Source organism: Mustelus asterias, chromosome 3 (assembly GCF_964213995.1).
Source record: "Mustelus asterias chromosome 3, sMusAst1.hap1.1, whole genome shotgun sequence".
In the NCBI taxonomy this organism is placed as follows: domain Eukaryota; kingdom Metazoa; phylum Chordata; class Chondrichthyes; order Carcharhiniformes; family Triakidae; genus Mustelus; species Mustelus asterias.
Window position 1 is genome coordinate 74,339,492 of NC_135803.1, and position 15,333 is coordinate 74,354,824.

Below are 15,333 nucleotides of genomic sequence, written 5' to 3' on the forward strand. Positions count from 1 at the left end.
TAGAAGACTAGTTAGACAATGAGCGAATAGCAACAAAAACAGAAAATGCTCAAAAATCAGCTCTGACAAAGGATCATCTAGAATCAAAACATTGGCTCTATTCTCTCTCCACAGATGCTGTCAGACCTGCTGAGATTGTTCAGCATTTTCTGTTTTTGTTTCAGATTCCAGCATTTGCAGTATTTTGCCTTTTTCTTGGTAAGCCAATGGCTACTGGTTACGACTTTGCCAGAATATCCGGATATCCTCCAATGCAGGAAATGCTGGGGGCATGCATGAAGGGATCAAAAAGACAACAGCAAAGCAAACAACTCAACTGAAAACAAAGGCAGGGGAGGGAGGTCATCACTGGCTGTAATAAACAGTTGGAGAAATGGGTGGAACGCTACCTGGAGTCATACTCGGATGAGAATATCATCACCAAGGAAGTTCTGAATACTATAGGAAAATTTGTCTGTCACGGCAGAGACGAATATCGAACCCAAGTGGAGAAGCTTAGCAAACCACTGACTTGCTTACCATGAGCAAAACTACGAGTAATGATGCTATATTGCCTGAACTCATCAAGTATGGGAAACCAAAACTCTCGTAGTTTCTTCACAAAATGGTGTTTCAGCTGGAGGGACAGTGCTCCAGGACATGCGTGATACAAAGATTATGACCCCACACAAGAACAAGGGCGATTGTAGCGATCGCAACAACTATTGAGTCATCACTCTGGCTGAATGCATCTATCCCAAATCCCAGTGTGGCTTCAGAACTGGAAGGTCACACTTGGTATGATCTTCTCATTCTGGCAGCTGCAAGAGAAATGCAGCGAACAAAGCAGACCGCTATACATTGCCTTCGATCTCACCAAGGCATTCAATTATATGAGCAGAGGTGGTCCATTTAAGTTTCTGGGGAAAATTGGCTGCCTGCCAAAGCTGCTCAATGTGATCTCATCTTCCCATTACAACATGATAGGTATGACAGGACAGGATCTTCTGGAATTCGCAGTGCAGTCAAACGGAGGGGTGGTGGTTGTGTTCTGGCACTAACACTCTATGGAATATTCTTCCCTTTGCTGCTGTTGTATGCCTAAAGGTCACCAACAGAGGGTGTCGACTTCCATCGTAGAACTGACAGAAAGCTGTTCAGCCTTGCTCGTCCAAGAACCAAAACTAAAGGCGTGCCAACTCATCAAGAAGTGGCTCTGTGCTGACAAAGCTAGGCTAGTATCCTATACTTAGTGAAGAAAGGATGGACTCTTTCACATATGTACAGGGCAGGTTTGATCATCAGCATCAGGAAAACAAATGTCATGATCTACAATGTTGCCCTACCATATCCATCAACATTGACAATGTGACTCTGGAGTTTGTTGATAGTTTCACATCTCTAGGCTCTACAATCAGCAGCAATCTGTCACGATGCTGAAATCACATGTATCACAAAAGCTGTTATGCCCAAGTTGAGTGCGTGGGGAACAACAGCAACCTGACCGAGAACATCAAACTGCAAGTCTACCAAGTTCCCAACGCACTCCTCTACAGTGATGAGACCCAGGCAACATGGGGGTGATTCTCCCATCCCGAGAGACTTGAGCGGAAGCCATTTTGCGGGCTCCCAGGCTTCTGCGCATCTCCGGCAGCCGGATTTCCGGCGCCGTCAACTCTGCACCGGAAATCGGTGCGAGCTGCATAATTTATTTTAAAACTTCTTTTACTACGATTTAAATATAATTCACGGACCCAGGACTGAAATCTCTGGGCCGGCTACCCTTTTCCCCCGCTGGCAGCCTGACCCCACAAGTAGGGAGCTATACTGAACCCTGCTGGAGTGAACTGGCAGTCTGACCCCACTGGAATGAAGGGGAGCAATCAAGGCCCCCCGAGAGTCAGGTTGGGGGGGGGCCCTTGGGCATTGACACCTTGGCAGTGCCAGCCTGGCCCCCTGGCACTGCCCACCAGGCATAGGGCAGTTCCAAGAGGATGGCGATCGGTGGGGGTGAGGGGTCCCTCTGCCACTCTGTATTTGAGCTGAGTGACAGAGGGAGGGAGGGAGGGAGGCCAGCGATTGAGGCTGGCCAACGGGGGTGGTGGTGGAGGAGGGATGGGGGGGGGGGCACAGGATTGCTGATGGAGGGGAGGGGGAAATCAAGGCTGCGGAGCAGGAGGCTGGCAGACAGGGACCACTGCGCATGCACCGATCTCAGCGTTGACAGATCGACACATGCACAGTAGCCCACTCAGCGTTATGCTGCTGGTCTCTCCAGCGGGAATAGGCCCCACCCTCACTTTTGACTGATTTACGCTAGTGTGCTCAGCAGTGCACAGAGTGGGGGAGATTCATTCTGAAACTCTGAAAAAACCAGCGTGATTTACTCCAATTTTTATGGGAGTTCGACACTTAGAAAATTTTTGGGGGAGGATTGCCCCCATATGCTAGGCAGGGGACAAGAAAGTGTCCATCTTTATTGTTGGTATTTCTTGGCAGGACAAGATCACCAACTCAGAGGTCCTTGACTGCTAATTGCATCAGAATACATTAAAACGTACAAATTAATGGCAGGAGTAGGCTTCTCAACCCCGAGTCTGCCCCGCCATTCAATAAGATCATGCTGATTGTAACCTCAATCCCCATTCCTGCCTACCCCCGATAACCTTTCAGCCCCTTGTTAATGAATAATCTACCTAGCTCTCCCTTAAAAAAATTTGAAGACTCGGCTTCCACTGCCTTTTGAGAAAGAGAATTCTAGAGAGTCACAACCCTCAGAGCATATTTCTCCTCATCTGTTTTAAATGAGTGACCCTTTACTTTTAAAGTGTTCCCCACTTCTAGGTTCTCCAACAAGAGGGAATAGTCTTTCCCCATCCACTCTGTCAAGTCCCCTCAGGATCTTGAAGGATTTGATCGAGTCACCTCTCACTCTTCTAAACTCTAGTGGATACAAACCTAACCTCCCCTATAGTTAAGAAAGTCCACCAATGCCTCTACTTTCTCAGGAGGCTAAGGAAATTCAGCACGTCTACTACGATTCTCACCAATTTTTACAGATGCACCATAGAAAACATCCTTTCTAGTGGTATCATAGCTTGGTATGGCTCCTGCTCTGACCAAGACCCCAAGAAACTACAAAGGGTTGTGAACGTAGCCCAGTCCATCACACAAACTAGTCTCCCATCCATTGACTCCAACTACACTTTCCGCTGCCTCAAAAAAGCAGCCAGCATAATCAAGGACCCCACGCACCCCGGACATATTCCCTTTCACCTTCTCATGTCGGGAAAAATATATAAAAGTCTGAGATCATGTACCAACTGACTCATGACAGCTTCTTCCCTGCTGCCATCAGACTTTTGAATGGACCTCCCTTAAGTTGATCTTTCTCTACACCCTAGTAATGACTGTAACACTACATTCTGCACCCTCTCCTCCCCCATGTACTCTATGAAGGGCATGTTTTGTCTGTATAGCACATAAGAAACAATACTCTTCACTGTATATCAATACACATGATGTGGAGATGCCGTCGTTGGACTGGGGTAAACACAGTAAGAAGTTTAACAACACCAGGTTAAAGTCCAACAGGTTTATTTGGTAGCAAAAGCCACACAAACTTTCGGAGCTTGGGGCTTGGAGCTCCGAAAGCTTGTGTGGCTTTTGCTACCAAATAAACCTGTTGGACTTTAACCTGGTGTTGTTAAACTTCTTACTGTATCAATACACATGACAATGATAAATCAAATCAAAAAATCTCCAACCTTTTCTCAAGACAGCATGCCCATGCCTAGTAATACTCAATAAACCTTCTCTAAACTGCTTCTAATGCATTTACACCTTTCCTTAGATAAGGAGACTAACACTGCATACAATACTCCCGATGTAGTCTGATCAGTGCCCTGTGCAACTGAAGCATAATCTTCCTACTCTTGTAATCAATTCTCCTCACAAAAGGATAATATTTGCTTATCTTTCCTAATTACTTGCTCTACCTGCATACTAGCCTTTTGTAATTCATACACTAGGACACCCAGATCCTTCTGCACCTCAGAGCTTTGCAATCTTTCATCATTTAGATAATATGCCAAAATGGACAATTTCATATTTGCTCACATTACACTTTATTTGCCAGATCTTTGTGCACTCTGTTAACCTACGTCTCTTTGTAGCCTCCTTACATTTTCTTCACAATTTACTTTCCTACCTACTTGTGTCTTCAGTCCCTTCATTCAAGTCATTTATATAAAATTGTAAAAGGTTGAGGCCCCAGCACTGATCCTTGGCATACCACTCCTCACATCCTGCCAACTTAAAATATACCCATGTCTACCCTGTTTCTTGTCAGCTAGCCAATTTTCTATCCATGCCAATATGTTACTCCCTGCAGCTTTTATTTTACATAATAACTTTTGATGTAGCACTTTATGAAATGACCTTTTGCAAATCTCAGTATATCCACTGTTCGCCCTTTACCCATAGCACATGACTCCTATAAAGGACTCCAATAAGTTGGTTCAATATGATTTTTCTTTCACAAAACCATGTTGACTCTGCCAGATTGCCTTGAATTTTTCTGAATGTCCTGCTTTAACATCTTTAATAATGGCTTCAAACATTTTCCTATGACAGATGACAGGCTAACTAGCCTATAGTTTCCTGCTTTCTGTGTCCCTGCCTTTTTGAATGAGAGTTCATTACTAAGTCAATAATGTCTGCTCTGGCTTGGCCACATTGGGTATATGGCTGTCATCCTTCCAAAGACCTTCTGTAAAGTGATCTGGCACTGGGTCATGACTTCCTGGCCATCCATACTTCCACAATAAGGATGCTTGCAAGCAAGATATGAAAATGGCAGACACTGGCACTGAAGACAGTCACTAACCTAAGTGACCTCTGGGGGGGCATTGGAAGTGGCACGCAGAAATGGAAAGTTTAGCTGGTCAAGAAGAGAGCCCAGAGAAAACAGAAGCCAGCAAATCCTGCACCTTCTCAATCCATCACCTTTCTCCGCAGTAAATGTGGCAGACTGCCATGACAGAGTGCTGCTTAACACAAGAGTTGACCACGATGGCACAAACTATCTCACAAGACAGAAGGCTGCCAAGAACAAACTGACATTTGTGATCTTCTAGTGCCCATCACTACTTGTATAATTTCAGGCTCTCTGGCACCAACTGTCTCTTTTTAACCAGGGACATTTACTCTCTTTCCACTTCCAAACCTCATCCAGAAATATCTCCAGTCCTCTGCCCCTTCCTCAAATTAAGAGTTTTAACAACACCAGGTTAAAGTCCAACAGGTTTATTTGGTAGCAAATGCCATTAGCTTTCGGAGCGCTGCTCCTTCGTCAGATGGAGTGGAAATCTGCTCTCATACAGGGCACAGAGACACAAAATCAAGTTACAGAATACTGATTAGATTGCGAACCTCTACAGCCAACCAGGTCTTTAAGATACAGACAATGTGAGTGGAGGGAGCATTAAGCACAGGTTAAAGAGAAGTGTATTGTCTCCAGACAGGACAGCCAGTGAGATTCTGCAGGTCCAGGAGGCAAGCTGTGGGGGTTACTGATAGTGCGACATAAACCCAAGATCCCGGTTTAGGCCGTCCTCATGTGTGCGGAACTTGGCCATCAGTTTCTGCCCAGCGACTCTGCGCTGTCGTGTGTCGTGAAGGCCGCCTTGGAGAACGCTTACCCGAAGATCAGAGGCTGAATGCCCGTGACCGCTGAAGTGCTGCCCGCAGGAAGATGCCCTCATAAGAACAGGATATGGCGCTCGACTCATTGATCGACAGTTCTGACGCGCCACAGCGAAAAACCGCACCGAACTCCTCAGAAGACAAACACGGGACACGGTGGACAGAGTACCCTTCGTCGTCCAGTACTTCCCCGGAGTGACCATGACACCACACAACCCTGCCACAGCAACCTCTGCAAGACGTGCCGGATCATCGACATGGATGCCATCATCTCACGTGAGAACACCATCTACCAGGTACACGGTACCTACTCTTGCAACTCGGCCAACGTTGTCTACCTGATACGCTGCAGGAAAGGATGTCCCGAGATATGGTACATTGGGGAAACCATGCAGACGCTACGATAACGGATGAATGAACACTGCTCGACAATCACCAGGCAAGACTGTTCTCTTCCTGTGGGGGAGCACTTCAGCGGTCACGGGCATTCAGCCTCTGATCTTCGGGTAAGCGTTCTCCAAGGCAGCCTTCACAACACACGACAACGCAGAGTCGCTGAGCAGAGACTGATAGCCAAGTTCTTCACACGAGGACGGCCTAAACCAGAATGTTGGGTTTATGTCACACTATCGGTAACCCCCACAGCTTGCCTCCTGGACCTGCAGAATCTCACTGGCTGTCCTGTCTGGAGACAATACACATCTCTTTAACCTGTGCTTAATACTCCCTCCACTCACATTGTCTGTATCTTTAAGACCTGGTTGGCTGGAGGGATTCGCATTGTAATCAGTATTCTGTAACTTGATTTTGTGTCTCTGTGCCCTGTTTGAGAGCAGATTTCCACTCCATCTGACGAAGGAGCAGCGCTCTGAAAGCTAATGGCATTTGCTACCAAATAAACCTGTTGGACTTTAACCTGGTGTTGTTAAAACTCTTACTGTGTTTACCCCAGTCCAACGCCGGCATCTCCACATCATGCCTTCCTCAAATAGCAGCTCAAGGAGATCCTATTCATAACCACCTTCCTCTGCTTTTCTGAGCTTGTTTTTACATCCTGCCTTAACTACAATTAACACCACTCACTTCCCCCAAGTAAAATGGGTCATTGCTGGGGTTTCAGCAATAACTTTGATCAAACATTTTCTGTTCCAATCCAACTCCATTTCTCCCCGACCTCGCTGTTGATTACGCTGCTAATTATGGTGGCAGCATTTCCTACTCTTGTTTTGGTTGTGGAAATTTCATTGACTATCCTTTACCTTTATACTTCTCCCCTTCCCTGGTGCCAACTCTTGCAATAGGCTTTACAGAGATATTTATTACAAGTCTACCAACTCACACAACTATCCAGTTCACAGTTCTTTCAGACTAACTTCCTGTAAACGCTCTATCCCTTTACTATTTTGGGTCTTCATAGTATTCATTCGACTTCGATTCAGTGTAAATGACCACTATGATCAGCAGATGCCAGTCTCTCCAATTAACCAAAATCTATACCTATCCAATATCTGGGTAAATATAGGAAGTCCGTACCACTAAATAGAAAGCCTTGTGCAACTTCATTCAGACTCACTGGAATCATCTAGAATCTCCAAATGACCTGCTCACCTCCGCAAGCTGAAAAACATATAATCCAGCAGGCCAAGGCTCAGGGTATAAACCAAAAGACAAATTTATTGAACATGTCAGCTGTGGCTCAGTTGGTAACACTCTCATCTACAAGTCACAAGCTTTCGTGTTCAAGTGCCACTCCAGGACTAGAGTACAAAAATCAAGGTTAAAATTGCAGTGAAGGACTGAGGGCGTATTACACTGTCGGAGATGCTGCATTTTGGATGCAAAGTTAAATCCAGTTCTTATTTTCTGTTCGAGTGCATGTAAATAATACCATAGCATTCTTTTGAAGAACGGAATAGTTGTCACCAGTATTCTGGCCAATACTTATCACTCGCTCAACAATCACATAAAATAGATCATCTGCTCATTATCACAGTTTGTGGAAGTTCGCTGAGTGCAAATTGGCTGCCATGTTTCCTACATAATAACAGTGGCTACACTTCAAAAGCACTTCATTGGCTGTGAAGCATTTTGGTTCATCTGATGGTCATTGAAAGCAATATGTAAATACAAGATTTTACAAATAATTTACAAATTTGACCATATTCCCCAAAATTGCATAGTGGTTAGCACTGCTGCTTCACAGCTCCAGGGACCTGGGTTCGATTCCCGGCTTGGGTCACTGTGTGTGGAGTTTGCACATTCTCCTTGTGTCTGCATGGGTTTCCTCCGGGTGCTCCGGTTTCCTCCCACAGTCCAAAGATGTGCGGGTTAGGTTGATTGGCTATGCTAAAATTGCCCATGCTAAAGTTGCCCCTTAGTGTCCTGAGATGCGTAGGTTAGAGGGATTAGTGGGTAAAATATGTTGGGATATGAGGGTAGGGCCTGGGTGGGATTGTGGTCGGTGCAGACTCGATGGGCCAAATGGCCTTTCTGTACTGTAGGGCTTCTATGATTTCTATGAAGTAAAGACAGTTAATTAAGAATTTCAACAGTTTGTCATTTATACCAGGGTCAGGTGATTAACATGTAGAACTTGCAAAGAGCAGAGGGGCCTAATCAATCCAGGAACAACATCTTCCTCTATCCCTTCTTGCCCTCCCCATAGGTCAGAAAGTGACGTATGGAGCTCCATTTATACGAAGGTGCAATGCTAGAAATCTAATATAAACAAAGGAGAGTTGGAAATATTAAGTAGATCAGACACGTAAGCAGAGAGAAAAACTGTTTCTCTATGTACAGATGCTGCCTGATCTGCTGAGCATTTCCAGCATTTTCTGTCCTTAAGATGGAATTGTTTTTAACACATGAAAAATTTTACACCGGCACACACTTCTGATTTCAAAGACTTATGTTCATATCTTATGTGCTAGCTTTGACTCAAATTCCTGTACTCACAATTATAATGGAAGTTGCTGAAGTCAACTGCTCTTGTTGTAATGTAATCACTCTGCCAGTGGTAGTGCTTGGAGACCCTTGGTTTTGCATCTGCAGTTTCTCACCCTGTACTGCAGAGAAATGTCTATAACTCTAACCAATGCTGCTTCCCCGATTCTCAAATTGCTCTTAAATGCTGTTGTGTAATTGTAAGTATAATATAAAATAAAATTATATACAAATAAGGGACAGAAATTATGACTTTCAAATGAAAACAGATAAATGTCACTGGCTCATCCTCCATCCTCTTACCCCACTTCACCTGAAACCTACACCTTGGTTTTAACTCCTTGACTCCAATGCCAAGGAGATTATTTTGTATTCACTATCCTTTGCCATTGTGCTCAATAAAAATATGGATACTACATTCAGAAAGGCATTTCAGGATGATTTTATAGACAGGAGAGGCAAGTTGAGGCCCTTTTACAGCAGCAGCTCGATTATCACTTAGATTGGAGTCTGGAAATCCCTCCCTGGTATTTGTTATCACTTATCTCCTAGTATAGATTATATCACCTCACGCTGCTGACAGTATCTCAAAGGATATGTTTTTTATGTGGACACGAATATCATGAAGGTGCAGGTTTTTCATCTGCTAAGACACAGATAAATACTTCCCTTTAAGTTCAAAATGCTGTCACTTCTTGAGGTCAAGTAGAAGCTAACTGCTCCTGAGCAGGTCTTGAGATCAATTAGAGGTCAGAGAACCAGAAGATAATGACTAGATTTTTTAAAATATGGCTGGCACTGAAATTTAGCAGGGCAGCATCTATAATGCAAAACGCTCATTTCAAAATCTTTACAGATATGAATTTAATATAACTATATATTCTGTGGTATTGTGCTGATACAGACTGATCATCTTGTCACTGTTGAACGTTATTCACAGTTTACAACTAATAATGGTATAATCTACCTCAGTGCCAGGGACCCGGGTTCAATTTTGGCCTTGGGTGACTGTGGAGTTTGCACGTCCTCCCCGCATCTGTGTGGGTTTCCCCTGGGTGCTCCGGTTTCCTCCCACAGTCCAACGATATGCAGGTTAGGTGGATTGGTCATGATAAATTGCCCCTATGTGTTCCAAGGTGTGTAGGTTAGGGGGATGAGCAGAATAAATACGTGAGGTTACGAGGATAGGGTGGGATGCTCTCGGAAAGTCAGTGCAAACTTAATGAAATGAATGGCCTCCTTCTGAACTGTAACGAATCTATGTACAGTGGGTAACTGGGACATTTCCATCCCTTTTCAACCTTGGTGCCCGACAATATGACATGACAGTTGTTGGGCCATCATTTGCAATATTAGATTGTATGATTGAGGATGAAACCACCAGCTCCATGAAGCAAATACAGAGCAGACAAAATAACCACCAACATTTCTCACATATTAAAAGCAAAATACTGTGGGTATTTTCTCTTATGTTGTTTATTCTCACATATCGGAAAATGAAGAATTCCTCTGAATTTTTTCAGAGAAGCGATTTGGTTAAAAGGGAGCAATTTTACAATAATAGCTCAAAACCTGATATAAAACGGAAGGTGCTATTTGACAAGTTAACAATAAAGAGTATATCTACTCTGATCCAGCTTTTAATTACATTTTAAAGCAGCGTTGTCCAATATGTTAGCCACTAACCATAACTGACCTATCAAGTATCAAGATGTAGCTGTATGCATTTTTGATTAGAAAATGGAAAATGAGTTAGAAACACAGTTGCTGGATGCATGATTTCAATATTCATATTTGCACGGTTCATAAACATGTGAATATCAACCTTTTCCAAAGTTGGTTGGTAAAATACTGAGGCTAGAGGCAGAATGGGCAAGTACTGCTTTGATCGTTTCATGCTTTAATTCTTTGATTACTGCTTATTGATCATCACCTAAAATTATATCAAACACGAAAATGCTGGACTTTAGCAGCATGGAAACCACAGCAACATTGTACAGAAAGACGAGCTGTTGGTGGTCAGGTTAACTGTTCCACGCCAGTGGTATTAAACCTAGTCAATGAAGAGCAGCTTCTACAGTGTACGTCATAGCAAAGGGCAAGCTGGAGTGGGTCTCCTAGGTCTTGGGCAAGCCAAAATTCTGGACAATCATTCTGACAAAGTCAAAATACTGGCTTACAACAGCTGGACGGAAACTCAGAAGCTGAGTGCCTGATAAATTCATGCTGGGATTCCAAGCTCTGGAGAAAAAGTGGAACTGCAAAGTTTAGCATTCAATGGTGGGAGATGTTTCCTAAGCAAATGTACACAAGTACATTTACCTGTATGATAGATAAGGCATTTTCTAATACATTGACATTATTAAATGTGCCTAAAACAGTATTACCAGATCACACCTACAGCAAATTCTAATGGGCAACACTGCTTGAAAAGGAAGCAAAGAACGAAGGGAAACATTCAGAAGCAATGTCCTTTTATGCACCTTACCCTTAAATAAATCCAGGTGTCTATTTAGGTCCACAACAATGAGATTCCAGGATCTCCAATCTACAAGTGGCAACCATTAATGCCCTCTCCTTCTTTCCTCCATCACAGTTAGGTACCGTTACCAATGATTGTACCTGGCTGTTTCAACAAGGCTCAGTTTGAATTACATCCTAAAAGCTGCAAGATTTTAAACAAAAAGTTGCATCATCTAATCACTATTTCTCTCTTTAATCATGGTGCGTAGCATTACAATGCTGACATCGGTCTCATCACCATCGATGTGGGCTGGAGCATGCAGCTACGCTAGACACGGCACTGGCAGCACGCACGAACTTAGGAGATGACTTGCAAATCCAAAGCATGATAGACATCCAGGTCCACATGTACTTTCATTTTTCCTCCCCATTTTCCAGTTGGTCATGTTGCCTCTTCAAGCTCTTCTACCATGTTACATGCAGGTGGATGAAAAGGAAGATGTGGCCACTGCAACTCCTAATGGTGCCATTCAGAATATCTTTGAAGCATTTTCGCTGTGCTTGCCTTCTTTCAAATGCCTGTAAAAGCCACTTCAGGCATATGTTACAAACCAATCTGATTAAATATCCATACAACCATTGCTGGGTTTTCAACATCATGGTTTCTAGATTAGTGCTGGCCCTGGACTTTCCTGGTGATAGTTTCAGGTCTGAAGCAGTTTCTCTCTCCACAGGTGCTGCTAGGCCTGCTGAGCATTTCCAGCATTTTCCACTGTTATTTCAGATGTTTCCTTTGCTTTACCTTTTACAATTGTGTCTTACCAGCTGATTTAACAAGATCATATAGAAGTAGCACACCTGCAACAAGCCATCTTGAACTACGAGCCATGGTCCCTGACTTAATAATGAAAAATGTAGATAGCAGCAGAGTTGATCAGTCAGCATAAACAATGTAGGAGAAACCTCCACCACAACTATAGCAAGATGATCCAATATTCATGCACAAGAAACATTTTGCTACAAACTGCTGATGTATTTGCATTTATCCAAAAGAAAATACATGTCTATAATTCCCTTGCTTTTAAAGAGCTGGAATACATTTATTAGCTTTTATTAAGTTAGCTTTATGCAGTGCTAATTAAAAACACCTCAGTTCTTACCACAGGATTAGTGTGAACATGTCAGTTGGCACATATTGGCCAGTTCAATCAAAACAAAGAGTTAAACAGATAGATATCCATTGACCGAATTAGGCAGCAAAAAACGTTCAGATGATCTATAATTGTTTTATCCTGATATTATGGTTCCATACAGATACTGCTTTCTACTCTCCTTCTGGATTCTCTCCCTGTCCAGAAGTATCCTCCAACCGAGGAAAACCCAGCTCAAAAATCTCGTATAAGCTTCAATGAGCATCACCTGCTCTCAATTCACTCTGAAGCAAGATCTTGGGATTTACTCTTATAGGGACCTGCATTTCTAATACTGTCATTTCCAACTCATGTCAATATCCTATTGTAAAATTCCATTTTATGACAAGAGAAGGGAATCCACTTTTTTGCGTGGGTTCTCGAAGGGGCACTTTATTTTTATTAATTCATGGCAAGTGAGCACTGGTGGCAAGACCAGCGATCCTTGCTCTCGAGAGCTGTCCTCTTGACCTGCTGCCATCCATGTGGGGCAGTTACACTCACAGTGCTGTTGGGGGGCAGATTCAGCATTTGGACCCAACGAAAGTGAAGGAATGACAATATAGTTCCAAGTCAGGATGGAGTGTGGCCTGGAGGGGAACTTGCAAGTGCTGGCATTCCCATGTACCTGCTACCTTAGTCCTTTTAAGTGATAGAGGCAGTAGGTTTGGAAGGTGCTGTTGATGAAGCAAGTTGTTGCACTGCATCTTGTAGATAGCGCACACTGCTGAGCTAATTTGGAGGAAATTAATGTTTAAGATGGTGGTTGTTGCCAATCTATTAGGCTTCTTTGTTTTGGATGACATTCAGCTTCTTGAGTGTTGTTGGAGTCACACTCATTCAGGCAAGTGGAAAGTATTCCATCAAACTCCTGACTTGTGTATTGTACATGGTGGACAGGCTTTGGGGAGTCAGGAGGTGAGTTACTCTCCACAGAATTCCCGGTCTCTGAGCTACCCTTGTAGCCACAGTATTTATGTGGCTGGTCCAGTTCAATTTCTGGTCAATGGTAATCCCCAGAATATTGATGGCGTGGGATTCAAAAATGGCATCACTGTTGAATGTCAAGAGAAGGTAGTTAGGTTATCTCTCAGTGGAGATAGTCATGGCCAGGCATGCGGGCAACACAAATACCACTTATCAGCCTAAGCCTGAATGTTGTCCAGGTCTTGCAGCACATGGACAGACTGTTTCAATGCCTGAGGAGTTGCAAATGGTGGGTACTGAACCTTTTGCCATCATCAAACATCACCACTACATGAAGTGAAAGTCCTGAAGAAGCAGCTGAAGATGGTTAGGCCAAGGACACTATCCTGAGGAACTTCCACAGCACTGGTCTGGCACTGAGATGATTGACCTCCAACCATCATAACCATCTTGCTCTCGGCCAGGTGTGACTCCAACCTGCAGCGATGTTTGTTTTGCCCACTGATTCCAATTTTAGGAAGACTCCTTGATGCCACACTCTATCAAATAGGCATTACCAACTCACACACCATTCAGAGACCCTGTCGAGGGTGACGACTGGGTTGGTTGACCCCAAGCACCTGCCACCAAAAGCATGAACACATGGTAGCGACCTCATGATGATGGCCATTTCATTGACATGACTGAAAAGGGAGGGGAGGAAGATACCTGCATTTTTTTGATGTAGGAAATAAATAGATTGAGAAACCCAGAGCCAGCCACATCCAATAAAATGCCAGCAGCTGCCCCTTCTCCTACCTGTATACTGAAATCTCGAATGTGAGCCATTTCCATGGGAGGCAGTGCTAATGGTGTCTGAGGGAGTAGGTTACAGCACAGCCTCTATAAGCAGGCCCTGAAGCACATCACCGCCACCAAAGGCCGCCTGGAGCCTCCTCAAACGCCGATCAGCCCCTCACTGTTTGGGTCTCCAGCTCGCCTGGCTGCCCGCTCACCGCGCAGGCGCGCCCCCAACCTCCCTCGTGCCGCGGTGCACGCCGGTACTTGGAGTCCTCCAGTCCACAGCGGCCGGCCTGCGCAGCCCGCTGACTCCGGGCGGGGAGGACTACAATTCCCGGCATGCCGCGCGCAGGTTCCGGCCCCAGCAGGCTGGCGTCACTCCGCACAGCCGCAGTACGTCCTCCTGTTAATCATCCTGGACCCCGCCCCCGGGACAATCTCAGCTGGAGAACAACAACAACTGGCTATCAGAGAGCACCTTATCACAATTGATATCTTAACCACCCAGCAGAGGTTATAAACAATTAGAAACTGCTGGAATGATCTTCCACAAATCTTAATCTCCATGTTCTCAGGATTCATCTTAGGAAAATCTGTTGAGCTTTTTGAATTAATGTGACTGCACTCATTGTGCACCTTCTGTGAAAATTCCCTGGCACTTGCCAAGTAAGAATCCAGCAGAGTTAAAAAAAAACAAATATGGAACCAGTAGAAGTATTGGGTTCTAATAACTGGAGACCGGGGACCAACAACAGTGGATGTTTACTAACAGTAACTGAGCAGCTTTTACATGCTGTGTCTCTGCCCATGCTCTGGGCGAACTCCTCCACTCCGGACACGTGACCTGTTTTGTACCCACATCATCCCAACATCCACATGACCAACCGATCTACAGACCTCAAGGGAAGCCCAATCCCAACAGCGATAACAAAGCAATCAAGACCCCAAACAGGCATGATATACTGTGAGCAGTCCTGGGCATCACACCTTAGGAAGGATGAATTGGCCTTGGAGAAAGTACCAGACTGAAACCTGGACTGTGAGAGTTAAATTATGCGGAGAGATTATACAAACTGTTTGATGATATTCTGGCAGGTGCATCCAGTCTATCTCTGATGCATTCTGACCTCCCTCTTGTACCTCCTTTCTTATTGAAACATTGAAAGTAAGGGTTGCTATGACTGTGATGATTTCCAAGCAACCTAGCACTAAGATAACAATGAAACGCTAAAAGCTTCAACGGATAAATCCTGAGGGATTATGAACGTTGATATTGTGGGACACACAATACTTTCTTTGGAAATGTTTCCTCTACTTTAAAAGCAATCGACTTATTTTCCACATT

General features: G+C 44.2%; 1 protein-coding gene across 2 annotated transcripts in view; it reads right to left on the minus strand.

Moving 5' to 3' along the window:
- stk25b (serine/threonine kinase 25b) overlaps positions 1-14,227 on the minus strand; it is a 64,048-nt gene extending 49,821 nt beyond the window's left edge. Inside the window, exon 1 of one of the 2 annotated variants that reach the window (XM_078209240.1) lies at positions 14,007-14,227. In XM_078209240.1, the coding sequence (XP_078065366.1) occupies positions 14,007-14,042 (36 nt within the window). In that variant the 5' untranslated portion in view covers positions 14,043-14,227. The remainder of the gene's footprint in view (positions 1-14,006) is intronic. The other variant, XM_078209239.1, reaches the window with a different exon arrangement.
- Between the last annotated feature and the right edge of the window lie 1,106 nt (positions 14,228-15,333).